The sequence below is a fragment of the Miniopterus schreibersii genome, assembly GCF_964146895.1.
Source record: "Miniopterus schreibersii genome assembly, chromosome: 9".
In the NCBI taxonomy this organism is placed as follows: Eukaryota; Metazoa; Chordata; class Mammalia; order Chiroptera; family Miniopteridae; genus Miniopterus; species Miniopterus schreibersii.
In genome coordinates, this window is record NC_138118.1 from 40,378,364 (window position 1) to 40,404,260 (window position 25,897).

Here is a 25,897-nt window from a genome sequence, read left to right on the forward strand (position 1 = left end):
TCAATCAGAGACCCCAAAAGAAAAAACAATTAAAAAACAGGAGGACAGTCTAAGGGAGCTGTGGGATAACGTGAAACATAACAATATTTGTATTATAGGAGTACCTGAGGAGGTCGAAAGTAAGCAAGGGTTAGAGAACCTGTTTGAAGAAATAATGGCAGAAATGTTCACTAACCTGGTCAAGGAAAGTCACACAAGCTCAGGAGGCACAGAGAGTCCCAAGCAAGAAGATTCCAAAGAAACCCATGCCCATGCATCATAATTAAAATGCAAAAAATTCAAGACAAAGAGAGAATATTAAAGGCAGCATGAGAAAAGCAACCTGTTAACTCCAAAGGAGCTCCCATAAGGTTGTCAGCTGACTTCTCATCAGAAACTCTACAGGCCAGAAGGGAACGGCATGAAGTATTCAAGGTAATGCAAAACAAGGATATGAAACCAAGACTACTCTATCTAGGAAGGCTATCATTCTAAATAGATGGTGAAGTAAAGAGCTTACCAGGCAAAAAAGGGCTAAAGGAGTTTATTACCACCAAACCAGCATTGTAGGAAATGTTAAAGAGACTGCTGTAATAAGAAGAAATAGAGACAGAAACATAGGCATAAAGAATTAAAATGGGAATAAATAAGTACCTATAAATAATAACCTTAAGGACTTTAAGAGAGAGATTGACAGCAATACAGTCATAGTCATGGACTTTAACACCCCTGACTTCACTGGATATATGTTCCTCAAATAAAGTCAACACAGAAACAATGACTCTAAATGGTACACTAGATCAGATGGATTTAATTGATATTTATAGAACATTTCACTCCAAAGCTGCAGAATATATGTTCCTCTCAAGTGCACATGGGTCATTCTCAAAGAAAGACCACGTTAAGGACGCAAAACAAGTCTCTACAAGTTTAAGAAGACTGAAATCATATCAAGCATCTCAGATCACAAGGGCATGAAATTAGAAATCAACTACAGTAAAAACACTCAAAAACACTCAAACACATGGAGGCTAAATAACCTGTTATTAAACAATGAATGTGTTACCAATAAGATGAAGAAAGAAATCAAAAACTTCCTGGAAACAAATGAAAAGGAATGCACAACAACCCAAAATCTATGGGACACAGTGAAAGTAGTCCTGAGAGGGAAGTTCATAGCACTGCAGGCCTACCTCAAAAAGCAAGAAAAAATTTTTAGTAAACTAATCCTACAACTTAAAGAATTAGAAAGCTCCCCAGTGAAGCCATCCGGACCAGGGCTTTTGTTTGCTGAGAGTTTTTTTTATTGCTGCTTCGATTTCATCAGTTGTTATTGGCCTATTCAGGTTTTCTGATTCTTCCTGATTCAGTTTTACATGATCTCACTCATATATGGAATCTAATAAATGAAACAGACTGAGGAACAAAATAGATTCAGAGACACAGAAGCATGGAACAGACTGATGAATCTCAGTGGGAAGGTGGGAGTGGGGGAGTGGGTGGGGAGAGATTAATCAAAGAACTTATATGCATATGTGCATAACCTATGGACACAGACAATAGTGTGGTGAAGGCGGTGGGGGGGAGCAATGGATTCAGGGTAGAGGGATCAATTGGGGGGAAAAAGGGGGGTATCTGTAATACTTTCAACAATAAAGATAAATTTTTTAAAAAATGGTAAAAGACTTAAAACAGACATTTTTCCAAAGAAGATATGTGAATAATCAATAAGCACATGAAAGGTTCTCAATGTCATTAGTCATTAAGGGCATGCAAATCAAAACCACAAGAAAATACCACTTGACACCTGCTAGAGTGGCTCTAATAAAAAAGACAGATAATACCAAGTGTTGGTGAGTATAAGGAAAACAAACTCTTACACACTGCTGGAGGGAATGTAAAATGGTATAGCAATTTTGGAGAACAGTTTGCAATTACTTAAAAAGTTAAACAGAAACTTGCCACATGACTCAGCAAATCTCCTAGGAATCTATCTAAGAAACAAAACAACACGTGTCTCCACAAAGACATGTACATGATTGTTCACAGCAGGATTACTCATAACAGCCAAATATTGAAAACAATCCAAATGTTCATCAACTTTTAAAAACAAAAAAAATGCTTTATATTCACATAATGGAATGGTATTCAGCCATATAAAGGAATAAGCAAGTCACACGTTACAACATAACCCTGAAAAATATTATGCTAAGTAAAAGAAGCCAGATGCAAAAAAAATTACATACTGTATAATTACATTTATGTTAGTTATCCAAAAAGGGCAACTTTTCAAGAGAGAAAGGAGATCAGGGGTTTATCTATAACTGGATATAGGAGTGGGAATTAACTGCAATTAAAGGAACATTTGGGGATGATAAAATGCGTCTAAAATTGTATCGTAATGTTGGCTGAAAAACTATAATTTGCTAACAATCATTCAATTTGCACATTTAAAATGGATTAATTTTATGGTATGTAAATTATACCTCTTAAATATTTTTTTTTAATGAATGGTATGCAGTATCTTCAACTATGATTTTTCAAAACTTTCCAAAATTTTAATGAGAAAGTGAAAAAATGCTTATAAATCTATTGATATACATAGGGTGGCTATATAATTGATCATCTAAACAAGAAAACTCTGAGGGATAAAAGGAGTTCTAAAAATGATTACATGGGGCTACAGGAGTAAGCCAACCAAAAATTTATGGTTACTTTTAATTACAAATTTTAATGCCTTCATCTAGATTTGTTCAGCACAGACTATACAGGGTGAGGTAAAAGTAGGTTTACAGTTATGACTAAGTGAAATTACAGAGTTTATTCTTGTATTATTATTTATTACTATATTATTTTCCATACCAACAACTATAAACCTACTTTCGCCTCATCCTGTATTATGCAATTGAGCCAGTTTCATTTTAAGTTAGTCTTTCAATGATTTAGAAAGTGATGAGTCACCTTTTCCCCAGTATCACTATTGCTTCATTTAAGCTGTGCTTCATTTAAGCTTCATTTAAACAACTTCAAGCCCATCCTATAAGAGAGGACTGTGCTTCCTCAGTCTTTCCATTTAAGCAGGAAATGGCTAGACCAAAATCAAACCTGCAAACAAAATACCTTTATATCCTTTAAAAGTACACCTACTAAAATATGCTCATTTTCCAAATCTCTATGATACTAAAATTCAAGTCATTCCTTTACATGGAAAATGCTAACATTTCATTTTTTTTTAATATGTCTTTATTGATTTCAGAGAGAGGAAGGGAGAGGGAGAGAGATAGAAACATCAATGATGAGAGAGTCATTGATTGGCTGCCGCCTACACACCCCAGTAGGGATTGAACCTGAAATCTGGGCATGTGCCCTGACTGGGAATCAAACCTCGATCTCCTAGACCATAGGTCGATGCTCAACTGCCGAGCAATGCCTGGCCGGGCAACATTTCAATTTTTGGTGTCTCCAACTTTCTCTCTTACTTTAATTTGTTCCTTCAACAGTTTAAATTTACTATGTGCAAGGCACTGTACTATGTACTGAAAAAAGAAAGACAAGAAAAGGCAAGGCAGGCACCAGATGCCCTCTTACCTCTAAGGGCCAATCATAGCTGCATCAGAACAGAAGCTTATGACTTCTGCTGCTGACACACTGTTTAATATTTAGCTATTAGCCTAATGAGAACACTTTAGAGGAGAATCTTCTAGGCACATTAATTCCACTAACAGTTTTTAATTTTAATTCTTTCTTAAATTGAACATTCAGACAATGAAAATAATACAACAGAACATATAACATAATACAGTAAACTAAGCCATTCTGAACACTCCTTCTCTGGCCACTACTAATCTGCATTTTGTCTTAGACAAAGCAGCTCCCCAGCAGAACACTGTGAAAGTATTTGTCGTTCTTGTTTAGCATCATAAGCCAATGATATGGTAATATTTCCAACTAACACTAGGTGGTGGTAAAAGTCACATGCAAGTTTATAGATTGCTTGCTGAAGACCACTTGAGAGGTATTCCTCATGTTATTATACCACTATTCTGAATTTCCAATTAAGAAAATACATTAGTGTTGAAAAAATTTATTATTCTTAGAAAAATAAAATTTATACAAAAGCATGAACTGTAGTGAAAAATTCTTATTTTTTAAAGGAAAGAATCCTATGACATGAAAAATCTCAATGAAATAATCCTTATATTCTAACAGTTTCTGCTGGCTGAGAAATAGCCTTTCTTCTAAGTCATATATTTATACCATCTGACTCTGTGCTTTTATGTTTTATACTGCTTTTAGAGTCAATACCAATAGTCCAGAATGTCAAATTATTGCAAGCTCCCCTAATATGCTGTCTCACTGCTATGCCCTTGACCTTCACATGGCCCTTTCTGCCTGGACTCTGTTTTACTATGTTTTGTTTTGTGTGTGGGGGGGGGTTTAAAATATTTTCTAAGTGTAATGCTTGAAATAAAATAATGCAGTCTCTAACTCAAACTTACATCTCAGTGATAGAAACAGGCTAAGTCACTGCTGAAGACAGTGCAGACAACACGGGATGACAGGGCTGTGGGACAGGTCCCAAAGGACAAGGACACACGGCCCACATTGCCAGGAGCCGGGGGGGGGGGGGGGGGAGCCTTCTGAACAGGTGAGTGGAGACTAGGATTGCAGAGATGTAGTGTTAAGGCTAAAAAAAAATCAAGATGCACTATGGCTTGAGAGGGCTTTGGCACACAGCATTTTCAGAAAAACTAAGAACAGAACACAAGGAAAGGAACAAGCAGAGGGGTTGGAAACTGGGTCTGGGGATCACAGAAGTGTGTTCTGCCAGGTAAGGATTCGTGACTTTCTTAATCCTTGATGTCACTGAAGACTTTTGGCCAGGGAAATAATGTGACCAGTTTTAATTTTCATTAATATTAAAGGCTGTATATTTATTAGCTATGAACATGGACTCTAGCCCTAGAGCCAGGGTTCAAATTCTAGCTCCACCCCTTATTCTTTGTATGATGTGGGACAAATTCCTTCACCTCTCTGTGCCTCAACATGCTCATCTCTAAGACAGGGAGGATGAGACATTTACATCAGAGTGGTTATGAGAAACACTTAGAACAATTCAATTGTTATTTTTAACACTGCACTCTGGTGGCTGCTTGTGAGAAAGCAACAGGCAGGGAGATGGGCTGCTGTAGAAACTGAAGCAAGAAATGCTGAATGAAAAGAATCCTATGACATGAAAAATCTCAATGAAATAATCCTTATATTCTAACAGTTTCTGCTGGCTGAGAAATAGCCTTTCTTCTAAGTCATATATTTATACCATCTGACTCTGTGCTTTTATGTTTTATACTGCTTTTAGAGTCAATACCAATAGTCCAGAATGTCAAATTATTGCAAGCTCCCCTAACATGCTGTCTCACTGCTATGGATGAAATTAAGTGACATACATATGATTTCATTCATATGTGTAATCTAATGAACAAAATGAACTAACAAGCAAAATAGAAACACTCATAGACAGAGAGCAGGCTGACAGCTGTCAGGGAGGCGGTGGGTGGCTGGGCAGGAGAGGGTGCAAGGATTGAGCAAAGAAGAAAAAAAAGAGAAAGAACTCATGGACACACATAACAGTGTGGTGACTGCCAGGGGAGGGGAGTGGAGGAGGTGAAGGAGGGTTAATGGTGATGGAAGGAAACTTGACTTGGGATGGTGAACACACAATACAGAGCACAGCTGCTGTGTTGTAGACCTGTGTACATGAAACCCATATAATTTTGTTGACCAGTGTCACCCCAATAAATTCAATAAAAAGGGAAAAAAGAAATTAAGTGGTACAATTTGAATGAGATAAAGGAGGCAGAAACAGAGGATCAAACAGCTTAATGAATGAATGGGTGTGAGCTGAAAACGGGCAGAGTCCCTGTGAGGCTCTGGTTTCTAACCTGGGAAGGTGGGCAGACAGTGCTTCCATTCTGACATGGCAGACCCTGAGGAGGGCTGGTTAAGGGGATGACAGGTAATAAAAAAGCAACAAAACCCCTGTCTTTGCCTGCCTTCTTCTAAGATGCAAATTACAAGCCACACTGTCTCTGGCCCTCTATTACATTTATTTATTTTTATTTATTTATTATTATTTTTAATCCTCACCCAAGGATATTTTTTCCATTGATTTTTAGAGAGAGTGGAAGGGAGGGAGGGAGAGAAGCATCAATGTGAGAGAGGCACATTGGTTGGTTGCCTCCTGCATGAGCCCCCAGACCTGGGCCAGGGATCAAACCTGCAACCTAGGCTGTGCCCTTGACCGAGAATTGAATCCAAGACCCCTCAGTGCATGAGCCAACGTTCTCACCACTGAGAAACAATGGCCACGGCTATTACATTTATTTTTACAGCTCTATGTCTCACCACTGATCACATATCAAAACCATATTTTAGTTATTCTCATATCTGAAATACCTGGTATGTTAAATGTTTGCTAAGTGTTTTGAGAAGTAGAAGGAGAGAAGGAAAGGGAGAGAGAGAACACTGAGCATTTGAATAATGGACAAAACCACAAATGAAATCAAATTTTTTTACCTGCTTCAGATTCAGGAGGAGAATAAAACTGACCATCAGACAGACCACCAGGTATAAGCGCTGCCCTCTCCGAGGCATCCTGAACTATCAGGAGTCCTAGAAAAGAAGACACTCAGATGCTGGGAATGATGTCACTGTTCTGGTAGCTTCTTGGCAAGGTTAACCACAATAAAATGATGTTAATATTACATTTTTTAAAAAAACTCTTAGCCAAAAGAGGTACTTTAAAACTCTTTCAACCAAAAAATAAATTTTATTAATAAACTATGAACCTGCACTGTAAGGACAGATTCCAACTAATTTAAAAAACTGCCTCATGTTACTCATCTGATCCTGACTCAGTATTTACAGCATCTTCCCTTGAGAATACCTTTCTCTCTACAGAAATCAACAACATAGAAACAGAACACAAAGCAAAACAGAAAACCTGGTCAGCTTGCACAAATGACCTACAGTTTGCATTTGGTTGGAGAATTGCCAGATGTAAACCATAATAAATGAACAGACTTTTATAAATATATTAAGGGTAATTAATATTTATCCAGTAAATATCCAAGAAACATTTATCCAGGAAAAAGGTTCTCACAAAAGAAGGGTATTTAAACAAACAAAGAAAAGAGAAAACAAGGCAGCATGGCCTGGACAGCTCAAGAACACTCAGGAATGCTACTGTCGAGTTTTTCATTAATTGTGTGTTCTGCTTTATTAGTTATTTTGAATTTGGTTTAATCGCATAAGCATTCAGGCCTCCGTCACATTAATAGTTGTTCTTCTTTCAATAAGATCAATTTGATCTTCACATATAATTTAAAAAATGACTTCCATTAACTTTGTCCCTTGTCCACAATATGTTTTCATTAAGGAAAAGGCGGCTCAGGATAGATACAGCTGGTCTGATTAATGTGTCTTAAAACCTTCTCTTGAATAATTCTTTTCTTATAGATGTCTTCTCTGTAAATGAGATTTTCCTAAAGAAAGCCATTTCCAAAGTTATTTTCCCTTCTGTTGTTCCTTTAGGTTATGTTTATCTTTACATAAGACACAGACTTTCTTTTCCCTTTTCTATTAGGCAGGGCAAATAGAGCCAGATGATTGAGGGGGTATAAAAACAGCATGTCCTAAATCTGTCTGGGTCTCTGTGCTGATCATGTCACCTCCAACAGAGTGGGTGGAGTATGTGGGCTTCCAGCATAAAGCTCAATGAATCATTTCACTAGTCAATATCCAGGGATACTCAAAGCCACACAGGGACGTTACAACAGCTTTGGCGGGACTCATGATTCCACAATGCTAGCTACCAGTCAGCTACTCCGAGGAGCATGGTGAAAGCCTGAAATGGTTGAGCATTTCCCTGGCTTGCTATCTTCCTCTTCCTCAACTCCATCTTCATCATTAACCCACCAACAGTTATACTCTAGGCACTCAACTGTTCTAATATGGCACATTTAAAGCCACTAGCTATATGAATAGCCATGTGAAACTCTGGAGAATCACTGACATTTTAGAATTGCTTAGTGAGTTCGCCTAAAATTGTTTCACATTTTTCTATCCCTAAACAAGAGTTGTTTAGATGCACAAAATCAGAAAAGGTCAACCTGAGGAAAAACAGGTGTTGCCTATTTTTGTTGTTTGAATGTCTTTTCACCAGTGTTCATACTTCTTCTAAGGAAGCCAGATCGAACAGCTGGAGAGAGAAGTCACATTCTGTCGCTATTCTTTTTTTTTAAGAAACCAGTTTTTTTTTGTTGTTGTTTTTTTAAAATATATCTTTATTGATTTCAGAGAGAGGAAAGGAGAGGGAGAGAGAGAGACAGAAACATCAATGATGAGAGAGTCATTGATTGAGCCCACAACCTGGGCATGTGCCCTGACCAGGAATCAAACCCCGATCGCCTGGATCCTAGGTCGATGCTCAACCGCTGAGCCACTCCCGGCCGGGCTCTGTCACTATTCTTTCATCCAACTCTTGTGACGTCTGCTATACCCACTAAAGAACAGAGACACCATAATCTGCCTAACTCTACCTACCTGCAGCTCCATTCAAATCATGACATCTACAGCTCTTCCTTCCAGCTCAGTACCTAGCCAGTCTCAGGAGGCTAATTTTGAGAGAAACTTACTGTTTTCTTCTTCTGCCTCTTGAGGTAATACTTTGAAATCCAGGAACCACGTCTCGATCCAGGCAAGGATGAATGAAATTATGGGCAGCACATAACCAAAAGCCCCTTGAGAGAAAAGCTGGAAGAACAGTTGTGACAAGCAAAAGGAAATACAGTTACCATGAGCTCAGAATGGAAAACAAGGCTTTGTTATTATCAATGGTATTGTTCAGAAGTGGTAGGCCATACCTTCGAGAGGATCACTTTCGCTAGTAAAAAGGCACTGGTCACTGCTGTCGTCAACTGAAAGACACATAATTGGGCACCATTCAATTTAGACACTGGACATTGTAGAGGCACCTTCCTCACACAAGAGACCCACCTGAGTCAAAAGCACATAATGCCTGAGAAGCTAAAGCCAGCCCAGCTCCTTCCCACCTCACTCTATCTCTATCCCCTAAGTCCAGACTGCGGCAAATTCTGCTTCTATGTGGCATACAGTCTCTGACTGGCTCTTATGGCTTCCTTTCTCCCACATGTTAGCAAGCTGGTATGTTGGGAAACTAAATTTTATCCCCAAAGACACTATCACCACAGAAGAAAGGATGGTGAAATTACACAGGCAGGGCTCCCCCTAGGGGTTGGGATTATCCCACAGGACCTGGTCCTTGTCATCACCCAGTCCTCCAACTAAGATTGTAGCAATATAAAACCTGACCAAAATTAATGCCAAATAGTAGCCTTGACTGACAGAATGGAGTTGTCAAGCTTAGTAAATATTAACAAAGTTGCAGAGTCAGTATTTGTTAACAAAACACAAGCTGCTCACCCGTGCACACACACACCAGCCAGAGTGAGCTACTTAGGAGAGGAAGCCTTTTACATTCTGATACTAAGTAACTTTACAGGCTGAACCAAGGGCTCTTCAGGTGCCAGCTGACTTCTTCCAGCTGCCTGGACCCTCTCTACAAATGTTTTTTAAAATAAAAATTGGAAACAATAAAATGAATGTGCTAAATCTGACCTTTTGATAATTTACAATGAGATACTGAAGATACTTTCTTAAAACTCTGAGTGTCAACTACTTTTCTGAAAACACACACACACACTGAGACAGACAAACACTAGGGCATGTTACAGAAACTCAAATACAGACTATTGTAGAAAATTGAGAAGGGACAATCACCACAGCTATTTGGTATTGACAAAAGCTATTTGGTATTCAAAATGGGGAGTCAAGTCTGGCTAAAACTGTCAGCCCATATCCATGAAACATGAGCTTAGAGATCAATGGATGGTCTGATGATTCTGTGGATGCTCAGAAGAGATGGCCCAGGCAGAGGTGGCCCCTGGTGGACTTTTATCTTAGGAGTGCTAGGCAAGCCTGTGCCGGCCTACACACAGCTACCAAGGTCTCACACTCCAAAGCAAGTCTGCAGGTTATTCCTATGCAGCATTCCCCTCCCTCATATACTTGCCTTATTAGAGCTCTCAAAAAGGTAGGTATTCAGATATCTATGGAAAAGGCAAAAACAATTCAGGCAGAACTGCTTATAATTCTTTCAATCAAATATTTATCGAGGGTGAATAGTATGTGCCAAAGCTCTATGATAGATGCAAGGAAACAGAAATAAATAAAAGGCCACTGCCTTTTAGAAGCCTAAAGGCAACAATAAAAAGGAGCATGAGAGCTTTTCCCTTTAAGATTGGAGGGAGGGGAATAAAACAGGGAGGAAGGCAATTATCAAAATAAGCAAGTCATGAAAAATCACCAAGCAGTTTCAATCAACAGGAAATTTTCTAAATATCTTTGTGACAGAGATACTGATCTTCTCTCTCATTGTAAAATTAGGTAGAGGGCGGGTTGGTGCATGGCCAGTAATCCTGTTGGGCTTCTGGATTTCTCAGTTGGTTCAGTATCCATACAGACAAAACTAGTTAGTCATGGCCCTTTGAAAGAAGTCCTGGAGTGTTAAACCCATTGAAATGTGGAGGAAAGGGGACTCAGGAAAAGCTAGTAAAATTCAACCCAGATGAAAACTACCTGTTCTCCCTGTGAGCAGGCCCTGGACACCAGCACTGGAGGAGATGAACCACTCATCCAGGTATACTTACTGCTATTGCCCACCAATGGCGCAGTCTGCATACAGCATAGGCAAGTATTAACACTTTGAACCGAAAAACTGCCAAAAGCTATATTAAAAAAAGAAAAGACAAGTTTTTAAAAATATATAAAAAAGAAAAGTAATTTAGTTTTATGAAGAATCCACCAAAGTGCCTTCATTATTCTGATTTAGCTGACAACTGTCACAGACTAGCACTGGTCTATAGACTAGCACTTGAATCGCTGCCCCAGAATTTATGTAATACCATCCAAATGAGTCAAGTCAACCTCCCACTCTCAACAAAAGAACATAGAATTTAATGTTTATTTTTCCTTTCTACATGAGTCCACATATATTTCTGATTCCACTTCAGGTACAAATGCTCACTTTTAGAAGACAGCAAGTTTTTAGTAAAGTCCACAGGAAAGCTCTGAATTACTGGGGTATTCTCCCAGTTTGGCCTATCTCAGGAGCTACTTATCTGATAATTTATGATGGTTCTGGGACTTTTGTGAAATGATTTATGTGTATTATTATCCCATGTAATCCCTACCACAACAACCACATGAATCAACCACTATCATTAATCATCTTATACAGATAATTTTAATAGAAAAATTGTCCAGAACTATACAATTCCTTAGTGAGGAAGCCAGGATTTGCATCCAGGCAGCCAGACTGCAAAGATCAGGCTCTTAACCACTATACTACAGCTGTCTTAGTAACTCTCATTGACTAAGAAATAAAGATAGAATACTCCGAGATGGGAAAAGTCGAGAACCCTTGACACTCAGGGTAGGAGTCTGCCCAAAGTTCCTCACTAATCAAAACTGCTGAAAGGCTTCCGGATGAACTTTTTTTCTATCATTGACTAGATAACCTCATTTAAGATCCTTTTACATGAATGAAGTTTACAGGTTTTATTTGTTTTTAATTTGCTGCTTTTATTAAAATGTGTTTTCCAATAATCTCCTAACCATTTAGTTTCTCTATTCATTCCAAACTCTTATCTCTGTGTTCTGGACTTGGCAAAAGTCTTTACCCCTCTATCTTGACATCTCCCAGATCCCAAGGTTTCTAGGAGGTTGCGCCCATTTCCTAGCCCTTTCATGGCAGTCTTTCCAATCTGAGCTAATGGGCTCTGCTTATTTGTCCAGTAACCCCCTAAGCACGGAGTACAGACAACCAACAGAGATCTGACCAGTGGATTAATCTGGTTTCCTGCTAATTCCTGACTCAGGCTATTTTAAGATAAATTCAGCAAGGTAAATAAAAGAGAAATCAATTTTATTGTTCAAATGTCCATAGTTTCAAAAGAAAGAAATATCAAGAGATGTGGGATATGACATGTTCTGCCACCAACTTCAATGACCTAGGATAGGTTCAGACACTGAACCATGAAATACAATTTCGTCATTTGGAAAAATAAGGGGGTTAAATTATATTAATGGTTTTCCAAATATTCTGTAGCAGTCAAATACTTGCTCAGCACACTGCATAGAACTCTAATATATTAAACAGATAAGAATGAACCCTTACTGTACAGATAAAAATGGAACCAGTCAGACTGCAAGGGGGTGATGACAAAGAATCCTGATCTCTACTTATTGGGAATTCCACTTCTTTCCCCAGACACACATATGCAAGCCCCTTCAAAAACAAAACAAGGCTTTTTAGAGTAGTTTGAAAACCATTAGAAAATATAGTTATTAAAATTCTCAACCAAAAATGATGATGACATAGATTACAGGTGGTTCTCTGAACTTCTAGGCTATACCTATCATTGGGCTATGTGTTTTCCATGTATTATTTCATTTACTTCTCAAAATGATGATACTCTCATTTTAAATACTGAAGAAACTGAAACTCAGACCTGATCTATTCAAAGATATATAACTAGTAATAGTGTTGTGAATCAAACCCAGGTTTTCTGAACTTCAAGGGTCCTACTTACAACCATGGTGCATACAGTTTCGAAAGCTGTGAATGATGAGGTTAAAATGAATTGGGGGCATCCCCTGATCTCACTCTCCAGAGCCCACAACCCAGACTCTCCCCACACAGCTCCAGTCCACTCCACTTCCCCTCCGCCTGAGGACAAGTTTCGAAAACTTGCTGTGTCAGGGAGGAGGGAAGATGGCAGCCCTGTGAGAAGCAGCAGCGCCCCTGCTCCCAGACACGGACTTGATTTCCTCCTAAAATCCTATGTAACCAGCTTGAAAAAAACACAGAAACATAGCTGAGTGGACGAAGTGTGAGTGGGGAGCACTGACGAAACATCACGGAGTCCGAATTTTGTCTTGCTTAGCTTGTGTTTGGTTTTGTTTTGGTTATTTGCTTTGTTTTGTTTTATCCTTGCTTCTACTATCAAGACTTTCTTGATATCCCTGCTTAACGACTGGGACTTTATCATTATAACCAAGTTTACTGCTTTCCTCTATAGTTTCCCCCAAATCTCTTACCAGAATCCTTGCCTGCCTGGGCTTTATCTCTCTCTCTCCTCTCAATCCATTGGCATAACTTTTTTCTTCTTTTTCTTTTCTCTTTTTCTACTTTTTTTTCATTCTTTCATTATGCTCCCTTCTGTCTTCCTGTCCAATTGTTGGTCTCTCTTATTCTCTTTATTGTATTTTTGTTTTCTCATTTTCAACTATTATCCTATTCCTATTCTCTCCCTTAATTTTTTGTTGGCCCTTCTTTCAGAATCTTTTCTCTGCTTCTGTTATCTCCCAGTAGCTTCTCTATTTTTTACATTTTAGTTTATTATTATTTTCTAAATTTTCACCAGTATGAACAACAATATACATCTCTATCTAAGCATTACTTTTCTTTCTCTCTTTTTTTCGTTTTAAGCATTCTTTTGTGTGTGTGTGTGTGTGTGTGTGTTCTCCCTTCACTATCCCAGTTCTATTTTCACGTGGGTTGTTTTCATTGTGACTGTGAAGATATTTTGTAAGATACCTCTTGTTTCCTGGAATTTTAGTTGTGTATTGTCCTGCTTTGCCAGCACCCGTACAACAGCTTACACGTTGAGGTTGGGGCTGAGACACAGCTAGCCAACCTGAGAGGAGGGTCCTCCCAAAGACTGATCTACAACAATCGAGGCCCAACCACAACAGGAGAACATAAAGAAACCACAAAAGAAGCACCCACAAGAGGGACACACCTAGAGCAAAGAGCTCAGAGGTGTAAGGAAAACACATCTCTGGGCTCCACTGGACCCACAAGACAAAATCCCATCCCACAAGACTGGGAGAAAGCAAATATATCTAATATATAGATACAAACACTAAGACCTACCAAAATGGGGAGACAAAGAAACAACCCCCAAATTAAAGAAAAGGAAACATCGCCAGAAAAAGACGTTGATGAGATGGAGTTAAGCAAGTTATCAGAAATGGAGTTCAGAGTATGGATGATGAAGATGTTCAAGGAACTTAAGGAGACTCTAGATGATAAGATCGAGAACCTTAGTGAAAACATGAAAAAAGGGATACATACCATAAATAAAACTCAGACAGAGATAAAGAATGCTGTATCTAATATCAAGAATGCACTGGAAGGAATTAAAAACAGGCTCAATGAAGCAGAGGATAGAATAAGTGACTTAGAAGACAAGGTAGAGAAAAATCACAGAATCAGAGCAGCAAAAAGAAAAAACACTTAACCCTTTGCGGTCATTTTAAATTTGGAAATGGGTGTCGTACTGGTCGGAATTAATTTCCATTGAAAGAGCAGTGATACATAACATGCAAGATTATGAATGATAAACAAGAGAAATTATGAACTGATACATGAATGGAGTTAAGATTCGTACGGTTCCTTGCTGTGGTGGCTGAGAGCAGACATACGACCGGAACGGTAAAAAAGCTTTGGTGGCTGAGAGTAGAGAAACTACTGCAAAGGGTTAAAAAGCATGAGGACAGTCTAAGGGAACTTTGGGACAACATGAAGCGAAACAACATTTGCATTATTGGAGTCCCAAAGGGGAGGAAAGAGAGCACTTGGTGGAAGAAATAATTATAGAAAACTTCCCTAGGCTGGCGAAGGAGAAAGCCACACCAGTTCAGGAAGTACAAAGGGTTCCAAACAAGAGGGACCCAAAGAGACCCACTCCAAGACACATCATAATTAAAATAGCAAATGTCAAGGACAAAGAGAAAATGTTAAGGGCTGCAAGAGAGAGACAAGCAGTGACCTACAAGGGAACCCCCATAAGGCTGACAGATGATTTCTCAACAGAGACTCTTCAGGCCAGAAGGGAGTGGCATGAAGTTCCGCAAGTAATGAAAAGCAAGAACATGCAACCAAGATTGCTTTATCCAGCAAGGCTATCATTTAAATTTGAAGGCGAAATAAAAAGCTTCCCAGACAAAAAAAGGCTAAAGGAGTTGAGTACCACCAAACCAGCATTGCAAGAAATGCTAAAAAGACTGCTTTAAGAAAAAGAAGGAATAGTGAGAGAAAGGTACATCAGCATAAAGGGGGAAAATGTCATTAAATAAGTTGATATCAACCGTAACTTTAAATGTAAATGGAATAAATGGGCCAATCAAAAGACACAGGGTAGCTGAATGGATAAGAAAACAGGACCCAAATATATGCTGTCTACAAGAGACTCACCTGAGAGCAAAAGACTCACACAGGCTAAAAGTGAAGGGGTGGAGTAAAATGTTCCATGCAAATGGAAAGGAAAAGAAAGCTGGAGTAGCAATTCTTATTTCTGACAAAACAGACTTCAAAATAAAGACCATAACGAGAGACAAAGATGGTCACTACATATTACTAAAGGGATCAATCCAACAGGAGGAAATAACCCTTATGAACATTTATGCACCCAATACAGGAGCACCTGAATATATAAAAAATTTCCTGGGGGACTTCAAAGGGGAGATTGACAGCAATACAATCATAGTGGGGGACTTTAACACCCCACTGTCAGCACTGGACAGATCATCAAGACAAAAAATGAACACGGAAATGCAGACCTTAAATGAATCACTAGACCTAATGGATTTAATTGACATTTATAGAACATTTCACCCCAAAGCAGCAGAATACACATTCTTCTCAAGTGCACATGGAACATTCTCAAAAATAGACCACATGTTAGGGCACAAGGCAAGTCTCTACAAATATAAGAAGATTGATATATATCAAGCATCTTCTCGGATCACAATGCCATGAAATTAGAAATCAACCACTATAAAAAACTCAAAAATATTCATACACATGGAGGCTAAATAGCATGTTATTAAACAATGAATGGGTTACCAAGGAGGTCAAGGAAGAAATCAAACACTTCATGGAAAGTAACGAAAATGAACAGACAACAACCCAAAACCTATGGGACACGGTGAAAACAGTCCTGAGAGGAAAATTCATAGCATTACAGGCCTATCTCAAGAAACAAGAAAAAGGTATAATGAAGCATCTAACACAACAACTAAAAGAACTAGAACGAGAACAGCAAGAAAAGCCCCAAGGAAGTAGAAGGAAGGAAATAATAAAAATCAGAGCAGAGATTAATGACATAGAGACTAAAAAAACAATACAAAAAATCAATGAAACCAAGAGCTGGTTCTTTGAAAAGGTAAATAAAATTGATGCACCTTTAGCCAGACTCACTAAGAAACAAAGAGAGAGGACCCAAATAAATAAAATCAGAAATGAAAGAGGAGATATAACAACTGATCCAACAGAAATACAAAGGATTGTAAGAAAATATTATGAGCAACTATATGCCAACAAATTGGACAACATAGGGGAAATGGACAAATTCCTAGAAGCATACAACCTTCCAAAACTGAATTAAGAAGAGGCAGAAAACCTGAATAGGCCAATAACAACTAATGAAATTGAAGCAGTAATCAAAAAACTCCCAGCAAACAAAAGTCCTGGATGAGATGGATTTGCAGGTGAGTTTTACCAAACATTCGAAGAAGAATTAACACCTATTCTATTCAAACTATTCCAGAAAATTCAAGAGGAGGGAAAACTCCCAAACTCTTTTTATGAGGCCAGCATCACCCTAATCCCAAAACCAGATAAAGATACTACAAAGAAAGAAAATTACAGGCCAATATCCCTGATGAACATAGATGCTAAAATCCTCACTAAAATACTAGCAAACCGGATCCAGCAATACATTAAAAAGATCATACATCATCACCAAGTGGGATTTATTCCAGGGATGCAAGGCTGGTACAACATCCGCAAATCAATAAATGTGATACATCACATAAACAAAATGAAGGACAAAAATCATATGATCATATCAATAGATGCAGAAAAAGCATTTGACAAAATCCAGCACCCAATTCTGGTAAAAACTCTCAGCAAAGTGGGACTAGAAGGATCATAGCTCAACATCATAAAGGCCATATACGACAGACCTACAGCCAACATCATACTCAATGGGCAAAAACTAAAACCATTTCCATTAAAAACAGGAACAAGACAGGGATGTCCACTTTCACCACTCTTATTCAACACAGTACTAGAAGTCCTCGCCATAGCCATCAGACAGGAAGAAAACATAAAAGGTATCCAAATTGGAAAGGAAGAAGTAAAACTGTCATTATTTGCAGATGACATGATACTGTACATAGAAAAACCTAAAGACTCTATCAAAGTACTACTAGATTTGATAAACGAATTTGGCAAGCTAGCTGGATACAAAATCAACATCTGGAAATCAATCGCACTCTTATACACCAACAATGAACTTTCAGAGAGAGAAACTAAAAAAGCAATACCATTTACCATTGCAACTAAAAAAATAAGATACGTAGGAATAAACTTAACCAAGGATGTAAAAGACCTGTACTCAGATAACTACGTGACACTGAAAAAAGAAATAGAGGAAGATTTAAACAAGTGGAAGAAGATACCATGCTCATGGATTGGAAGAATTAATATCATGAAAATGTCTATACTACTCAAAGCAATTTCTAAATTTAATGCAATTCCTATGAAAATACCAACAGCATATTTCACAGTCCTTGAACAAACATTTTGAAAATTTATATGGAACCAAAAAAGACCCCGAGTAGCTGTAGCCATCTTGAGAAAAAAGAACAGAGTGGGAGGGATCACATTACCAGACTTCAAACTATACTACAAAGCCACTGTAATCAAAACGGCCTGGTATTGGTACAACAACAGGCATATAGATCAATGGAACAGAACAGAGACGCCAGAAATAGATCTACGCCATTATGGTCAGTTAATATTTGACAAAGGAGGCAAGAGTATCCAATGGAGTAAAGACAGTCTCTTCAATAAATGCTGCTGGGAAAATTGGACAGATACATGCAAAAGAATGAAACTAGACCACCAACTTTCACCAAATACAAAAATAAACTCAAAATGGATGAAAGACTTAAATGTAAGTCACGAAACCATACAAATCCTGGAAGAAAACATAGGCAACATAGGTAGTAAAGTCACAGACATCCCACGTAGTGGACTTTTCACTGATATATCTCCTAGGGCAAGAGAAACAAAGGCAAAAATAAACATATGGGGCTACATCAAACTAAAAAGCTTCTGCACAGTAAAAGAAAACAGCCTCAAAATACAAAGGAACCCCAAGGTCTGGGAAAACATATTTGCCAAGGATGAATCTCATAAGGGGCTAATTTCCAAAGTGTACAAAGAACTCATAGCACTCAGCAAGAGAAAGACAAACAACCCAATTAAGAAATGGGCAAAGGACTTAAATAGACACTTCTCCAAAGAGGACATACAGATGGCCAAGAGACACATGAGAAAATGCTCAATGTCACTAATCATCAGAGAGATGCAAATTAAAACCACAATGAGGTATCACTTCACACCTATCAGAATGGCTGCCACCAACAAATCAACAAACAACATGTGCTGGCGAGGGTGTGGAGAAAGGGGAACCCTAGTACACTGCTGGTGGGAATGCAGACTGGTGCAACCACTATGGAAAACAGTATGGAGGTTCCTCAAAAAATCAGAAATGGAGCTGCTGTTTGACCCAGTGATTCCACTCCTAGGAATGTATCCTAAGAATCCTGAAACATTCATCAGAAAGGATATATGTACCCTGATGTTCATAGCAGCACAGTTTACAATAGCTAAGATCTGGAAACAGCCCAAGTGCCCATCAGTAGATGTGTAGATAAAAAATCTGTGGGACATTTACACCATGGAATACTATGCAGCTGTAAAGAAGAAGGATCTTATACCCTTTGGGACAGTATGGATGGACCAGGAGAATATTATGCTAAGTGAAATAAGCCAGACAGCGAAAGACAAATATCACATGATGTTGCTTCTACGTGGAATCTAAAGAACTTAATAAACTGATGAACAGAATAGATTCAATGACATGGAAGCATAGATGAGACTGATGAATGTCAGAAGGATGGAGGAGGGCAGGTGGGTGGAGGGGTAGAGAGTAACCAAAGAATTTATATGCATATATACACAACCCAAGGACATGGACAATGGTGGGGAGAGGGACTGGGGAGGGGGAAGGAACAGGGTGGAACGGGTCATTGGGGAGAAAAAGGGACATCTGTAATATTTTAAACAATAATAAAGTTTTAAAAATAAAATGAATCAGAGAGAACACAAGGTCAGAATCTGCTTTGTTTACACTAGAGAGACCATGGAGATGAGTCAAACCCAGTGAAAGTGTGTCCTAGAGACACCGCAAGCATTCATTTGAATAAAATAAATACCTCATCTACAGATAACTGCATTTGTAATTCTACAACTGACTAACATTACCCAAGATTACATTATATAACTTTCCTCAAATTATATTAGAGAAAAATGAAACATAGATTACTGAAAATACACTGAAATATATGTCAAGGCAGAAAAGAAAATGCATTTTCATGATGTTGTTATATAAATAGGTAAATTTTCCTTTTTGTGATTAGTGTAATGGCTTCTATTTCAGCCATTTGAAAGAATAAAGGCCTTTCTCCAAGAATCAGAATGGCTACTTCTGCTGCCTCCCTTCTCTCTCATTAATCTTTTTCCCTGGAGATGCCCAGGTAATTCCTTAGAAAGAGGGAACGAGGGCACAGAACGTGCCAGTAACTAGCAGGAAAAGGAAAGACAATATTCAAGGGAGGAACAAATAGAACTACATAGAATTTGAGGTTTGCTGAGAGGAAATTTGCCTTTTTGTTAATCATATATGAAATAAACTATATAACAGAAAATACTTACAAATATATCAAAATAAGAAGAGTAGAAGTCATACTGCACCACCTCCTTCTCTAAGGTGTTCTCAATGCCTCCATTCACCTAGGAGGGAGAGTAAAAAGTAAAAACAAAGAGATTGATGTGTGAAAGTAATACAAGAGAACATACAAGGTTTCATATACACTTTTCTGCCTATCTTCTCAGAATCCAGAAATTTTAAAATATAGAAGAATCCTCATACTTCTAATAGAAAAATGTTGAATAGCATTCCTCACTTAATTCGGAATTCAATGAACAAATATAAATGCATAATGGAAAACAATGCATTTTTTGTAGTTCATATTTTGGCAAACTAAAATTTTAAATAAATAAAAAGTCTTTGAACTTTATCTTAGAAGAGAAAAAAAAATTAGTCCAAACTTAAAATCCTAAAAACATATACTTTTAAAGAAGACAATTCACATTTATCCAGGGGCTCCCTCACTTTTTAATCACTCTCCACTGTTTTAGGTATTGGAAGTAGATTTGACAGAACTTACTTTTAGACTGCATGTGGGATGTGAGAAATACAAAACAAGCAAACCAGTCAAGGACGAGACTACATTTTTTGGCCTGAGCATCTGGGTATTGTTTACTGATGAAGAAAGGGAAAAGTAGGGGTGGGTATGTATGTTGGGGGAAACCGTGTTAAGTTAGATGCCCACTGGACATGGCAGGTAGGTCATGATATAGCAAATTAATAACTTCTGGAAGATCACAAAACCATGTCTTCTAGTCTACTCCATAACCTGTAAGAACTCACTATTACAGTAAGTCCAACACTTCTATATAGCTAAGAATTTTAATAGTCTAGAACCAGTTTACCTATGCAAGTTCATTTTCTATAGGTGCTTTCTAGCCGGGCTAGTATTTTCTCTGCCTCTTTCCCTGTACCCTCCAACACACACACACACACACACACACACACACACACACACACACACACACAAGCATACATTCCTGCCTCAGTGCTTCTGCTCACCTTGATCTCCAAACCCTCTCCCTATTATTCCCACAATCCAATTCCAGTTCATCCTATCCCAAATCCCACCCATCCTGCCACACCCACCTCACAGTCTGTCTTCTTCCCTTACCCCTCAGATAATTCCAACCCACTGACCTCCCCCTAATGTGAATTTGTTATTGCAGGCCATCACAGTTTAACTATGGAACACAGTGACAGTGGGTAACAAAATCAGAATTAGAGGGTAATAAATAACTGAAACACAAATGTAACAGTAGTGAGAGAATAATAACCATTTCCCTCTCTTTCAATGTTAAATTTATTTCAGTTAATAAATTACATATAGCTGTGAAGAGTTTTATAACTACAAGGGGCTGCTGTATATATCTTTTCATTTGATCCTCACAGAAATTCAAAAGGAAGGCAAAGCAGGTATTAGTTCAGCTAACTGACTGAGAAATCAAGGTCCAGAGAACTTAATGGCTTGCCTTTTAAGGCCACAGCACTAGTTGTGATAGCACTAGGTCAAATTAGAAGCATTCTGACACTTTCTAGTATACCAGTCAGAAAATAAAATAGGCAATAAGCACTGATAAAGGCCTTTTTTGAACCATAATCAACCAAAGTGTCAAAAGCTAAAAGAGAAAACAACTTCCCTTCTATTGCCTTTTGGATCCCTGTCCACATCAGTCTAAAGAGCCTAGGGTGTGGGTGGCAATTTGGAGAGGAAATAGAGTCCTCAAGGAACTCAAGCCATGGTGAATTCCAGATCCAATTCAGGCAATCAGTTTACTCAGGGGTGTACTAGGTGGCCCTAGACAGAATCAGAACCATCCCTTCAACTGGCCCAAACATCTGCTGCCCTAAGGTCTTCCAGAAGAAAGTGAACTATGGTGGTAAAAGGCTTCTCTGGGCAACCCATCCCTGCACTCCAGGTTGGGCTGCTGCCCATCAACTCCCTAGAACAAGGAGGAAAAGTGGCTAAGTCAGAAGTCATATATGAAGGCAAAGTATTTTGGTATTGTTATGATTGCATAGAACAGTTGGGTCCCCATGTGCTTCTGAAGGTCTAAGCACCCTATATGGTATTTCTTATTTTAAAGACCAACACCACAGGCAATATGTGTATGTATATATATATATCTTCTCAGCTAAACTTTGTATCTCATGTAGTTTTTTGTGGAACTTGCAACACCTGAAAGCTTCTACCCTAGTACTTAGTAAATGTACATACATTTCTTAAAAAGTAAATTTGAGTGATTAGAGATTTACAGAGAGACAACAAAAGAAAACAGATGGTACAGCATGTAGAGAAAAACCCAGGTCAGGATTGACAATTCAAAACAAACAGAACCAGAAATTGGATGTTTTAAAAAAACCTTGCTAAAAAAGTCATGTACTATGTTAAAGATCATATAATCTTCTGTGATCTTTTAATTTTATAACTGGAGAAACTGGAAGTCAGCGGAAAAATAAAGATAAAACCACATTTCTTAATTGCTAGACCTGGCGACTGACTTTTCATTTGTAACACATTGCAGAGATGTAAACAGATTGCTTCTGATGAACAAGAACAGAATGCAGTCCACTTCACTTCCAGTTCAATTTTTTTGAACCAATAAAAAAAGGAGAGAAGTGAGAAGTGTGATCCTGTGAAGCCCACCAGAGCTCTGTCCATGGCTTCTCTCACTTCAAAACATGTAGTGATTTTAGTGGTAAATCAATGAATTCCTTGATTTTGTGCTGTCACTATAATAATTTTTTTTAAATCCTCACTCGAGGATATGCGTATTGACTTTTTAGAGAGGAAGGGAGAGAAAGAGAGTTAGAAAAACAGTGATGTGAGAAACATCGATCGGTTATCTCCCACAAAACAATCCAACTGGGGAATGAACCCACAACCTAGGTATGTGTCCTGACAGGAACCGAACTGTCAACCTTTTGGTGTACAGGACAACTACGCCACCCAGCCAGGGCTATAATAATTTTTAAGTGTGCTCCCTTAAAACTGCTGCTATGCTTTTCTGTTAAAAGATGCATTTCTTTTTCATCTCGCATTATAAAGCTGTTAGTTTTAAAAATATGTTACTCCTTAAATATACATTAATTTAAATATTTTAATGTGTACATATGGAACACACAGTAAAGGGAGATGCTAAATTACTGTGTCATATCACTGGATTGTTTGGTTTTAAACCAAAATAAGGCATATCTACAGTGCTAGATTAACAGAAGAAAAATATGTAAACAGAAACTTAACAGTAGATTCATGTTGTATATTACTGTGATTCTGAAACAAATCTTATTTTCTAATATAAGTACCTGCTTTCATTAAGAGTTTTGTTCTTCTATTATGATAAAATTAAATGAGTCCAATAACCCTAATTTCTAAGAGTCTAGAGTCTAGAACTAAAATTGCTGTTATGAATCAGAATATTAAAGTTTAGATTAGGATGTTGACTCTTTCTATAAAAAGGCAAAATCAAAAACCATTTTCAAACAACTATCTCAGCATCTTTTCATATTTTAATAAATTCCTTATAAAGCACCTAGCAAGGTGCCCAGCAAAGAGTAACCTCTTAATAATAAACAACAAATAACTACTACTACCTAGGACTTAGCAATATTTCTTGGAAATAGATGAACTATTGAAAAATGAAAGCAGCAGCCCTGGCCATGTGGCCCAGTTGCTTGGGCATCGTCCTATACGCCAAAAGGTGGCAGGCTCTATTTCTGGTCAGGGCACATACTTAGATTGAGGGTTTGATCCCCAGTTGGGGCAAGTATGGAAGGCAACTGACTGATGTTTCTCTCTCACATTGATGTTTCTCTCTCACATTGATGTTTCTCTCTCATCAATAAACATCTTCGCGGGCAAAAAAAAAATGAAAAGAAAATGAAGGGAGCAAACAACTTTTGCCTGGGAGGAAAGCATTTTGGAAGAGGTTACCTGTTACTATTGGTAAGAAACGTAAAAAATTAGAACCAAGGCTTTGGGAGAAAACAGATATGTTGGGTTAAATAAAATATATTATTGAAATAAATTTCACCTGTTTACTTTTACTTTTATTAAATAAATGTAGCAACTAGAGAACTTAAAATTACATATGAGGTTTGCATTGTATTTCTATTGGACAGTGCTGGTCTAGACCAGCGATTTTCAACTGGTATGCTTCAAGAATTTTTAAAACATGCAATACGTGACTATTTAGTCAGGGGCACTGACCTCTTTTCCCTTAGACTGTAAAGAAAAAAAACTGACAATAGCCAACACAACAATAGCTGTCTTGTGTGAATGAATCAAAATTATACCTATTTTTTTTGTCACATCAGCAAAAAGCATAACATATTTTCTGGTGTGCCACAGAATTTTAGTAATTAGTTTCTGTGTGCCATGAGATAAAAAAAAGTTGAAAATCTCTGGTCTATATAACTGCATAAACCTGACAAAATATAGGCAAACCTCCAAATGATTCTAGAACATTTTTTGATAAAATATAAATTAATAATCTCTTCGCAAAAAAGTAGAGAAAATACATGCAAAGTCTTAAGTACGGGAATTAGAAAAGTATATGCAGCATCTAAAACATATTCCAGAAGCATGCTACATTTTTTTGGAGCAAGGATCAGCAATCTTCTTCTGAAAAGGACCAGGGAATAGACATTTTTGCCTTTGTGGGACAGGACTCAGTCACAACTACTCAACCACTTAGCATAAAAACCAGCCACAGACTATATGTAAACAGATGGGCAGGGCTGTGTTCCAATAAAACTTTATTTATAAAAGTAGTCCAGCTGAATTTGACCCCCAGGCTATAGTGTGCCAATTCGTGCTATAGAGCAAAACACCATGAATTCAAATTCCAAATCCCAGACAAAATGAGTTTTAAATTAACTAGGTTTGGTTTAAAGAATAACAGTAAAGAAAAAGAAATGTCTGATTCAGCTGGAGAAGACAAATATTGCCTCATTTGGAAAAAAAAATGAAATTCATTAACTAAGACAGAAATGATGAAAAAAATAAGCAAATTAAGTTTTGTCTCTGGAAACAATTCTTATACAGTCATAGGAAAAACCACTTACATTTAACTCTATTATCCACAGTAATGTTACAAATAAGAGGTCAAAGGTGACAAACAAACAGAAAGTCCTCCTGACATCAGATATGCCTGTCTTTTCCCTTCCTTCATAGGACTCAATCCTGGCCATCAGTTGTGTAGGGTTGATGGAATGGACATCGCGCAAAGAAGCGTGAGAGCTCTGGCTCCCTGTGAGAGCATTCTCCATGTCTTCTGGCAGGGAGTTCATCCTGAAGGGGCGTTACAGGAGCCTTTTTCCAACTTCACCATCCCTAGAGAAAAGAGATCTTTGGGGAATAAAAGAGAGACACCATGTTAAATCAGAGCTCACCTACACCACAGCATTACCCCCACCTCCATGCAACTGTTTCTCTAACTGAGCATCAGAGCGTCTTAACTGAAAACAGTTATGTCTTGAAGAAGACATAAAGAGAAAGTGAAATGAGAAGCAATTCTTAATGTTAACAATTAATACTACAAAACAGCTATATGGAAAAGAATAGAGAAGAATGCAAACTTACAGAGGTAAAGGATAAAGATGTGATGTTAACCATAACACATAACATAAAGGTGTGCCTGATAACCTGGAGAAGGCCTCTTGGTGAACAAACCAAGCCAGTTCTCGCACTGTGCCAAGAAAAAAACTTGTACAATTCTGTCATTACCCACAGACTAGACTAAAACATTAACTGAATAGCTTTCCAGAGAGCATGTAACCAGAATGTGTAAACAAGCTGTAAAAATTTTTGTCCTAAAGAGAAATTGCTTTCCTCCAAAGGTATCTAGTAAACCTTTGTATTTGGTATTTCCCCATCACCACTTAAGCATGTTTCTGGGCCTCTTCTTTAAAAAGAATAATGCACA

General features: G+C 37.9%; 1 protein-coding gene across 5 annotated transcripts in view; it reads right to left on the bottom strand.

The window, feature by feature from the left end:
• STARD3NL (STARD3 N-terminal like) overlaps nt 1-25,897 on the bottom strand; it is a 63,717-nt gene that overhangs the window by 9,609 nt on the left and 28,211 nt on the right. For all 5 annotated transcript variants that reach the window (XM_081147916.1, XM_081147918.1, XM_081147917.1 and 2 more), the window contains 6 exons: nt 25,038-25,320; nt 19,976-20,053; nt 10,770-10,847; nt 8,904-8,957; nt 8,676-8,793; nt 6,556-6,651 (listed from right to left, as the gene is read on the bottom strand). In XM_081147916.1, coding sequence (XP_081004042.1) covers nt 6,556-6,651; nt 8,676-8,793; nt 8,904-8,957; nt 10,770-10,847; nt 19,976-20,053; nt 25,038-25,262 — 649 coding nt within the window. In that variant the 5' untranslated portion in view covers nt 25,263-25,320. The remainder of the gene's footprint in view (nt 1-6,555; nt 6,652-8,675; nt 8,794-8,903; nt 8,958-10,769; nt 10,848-19,975; nt 20,054-25,037; nt 25,321-25,897) is intronic.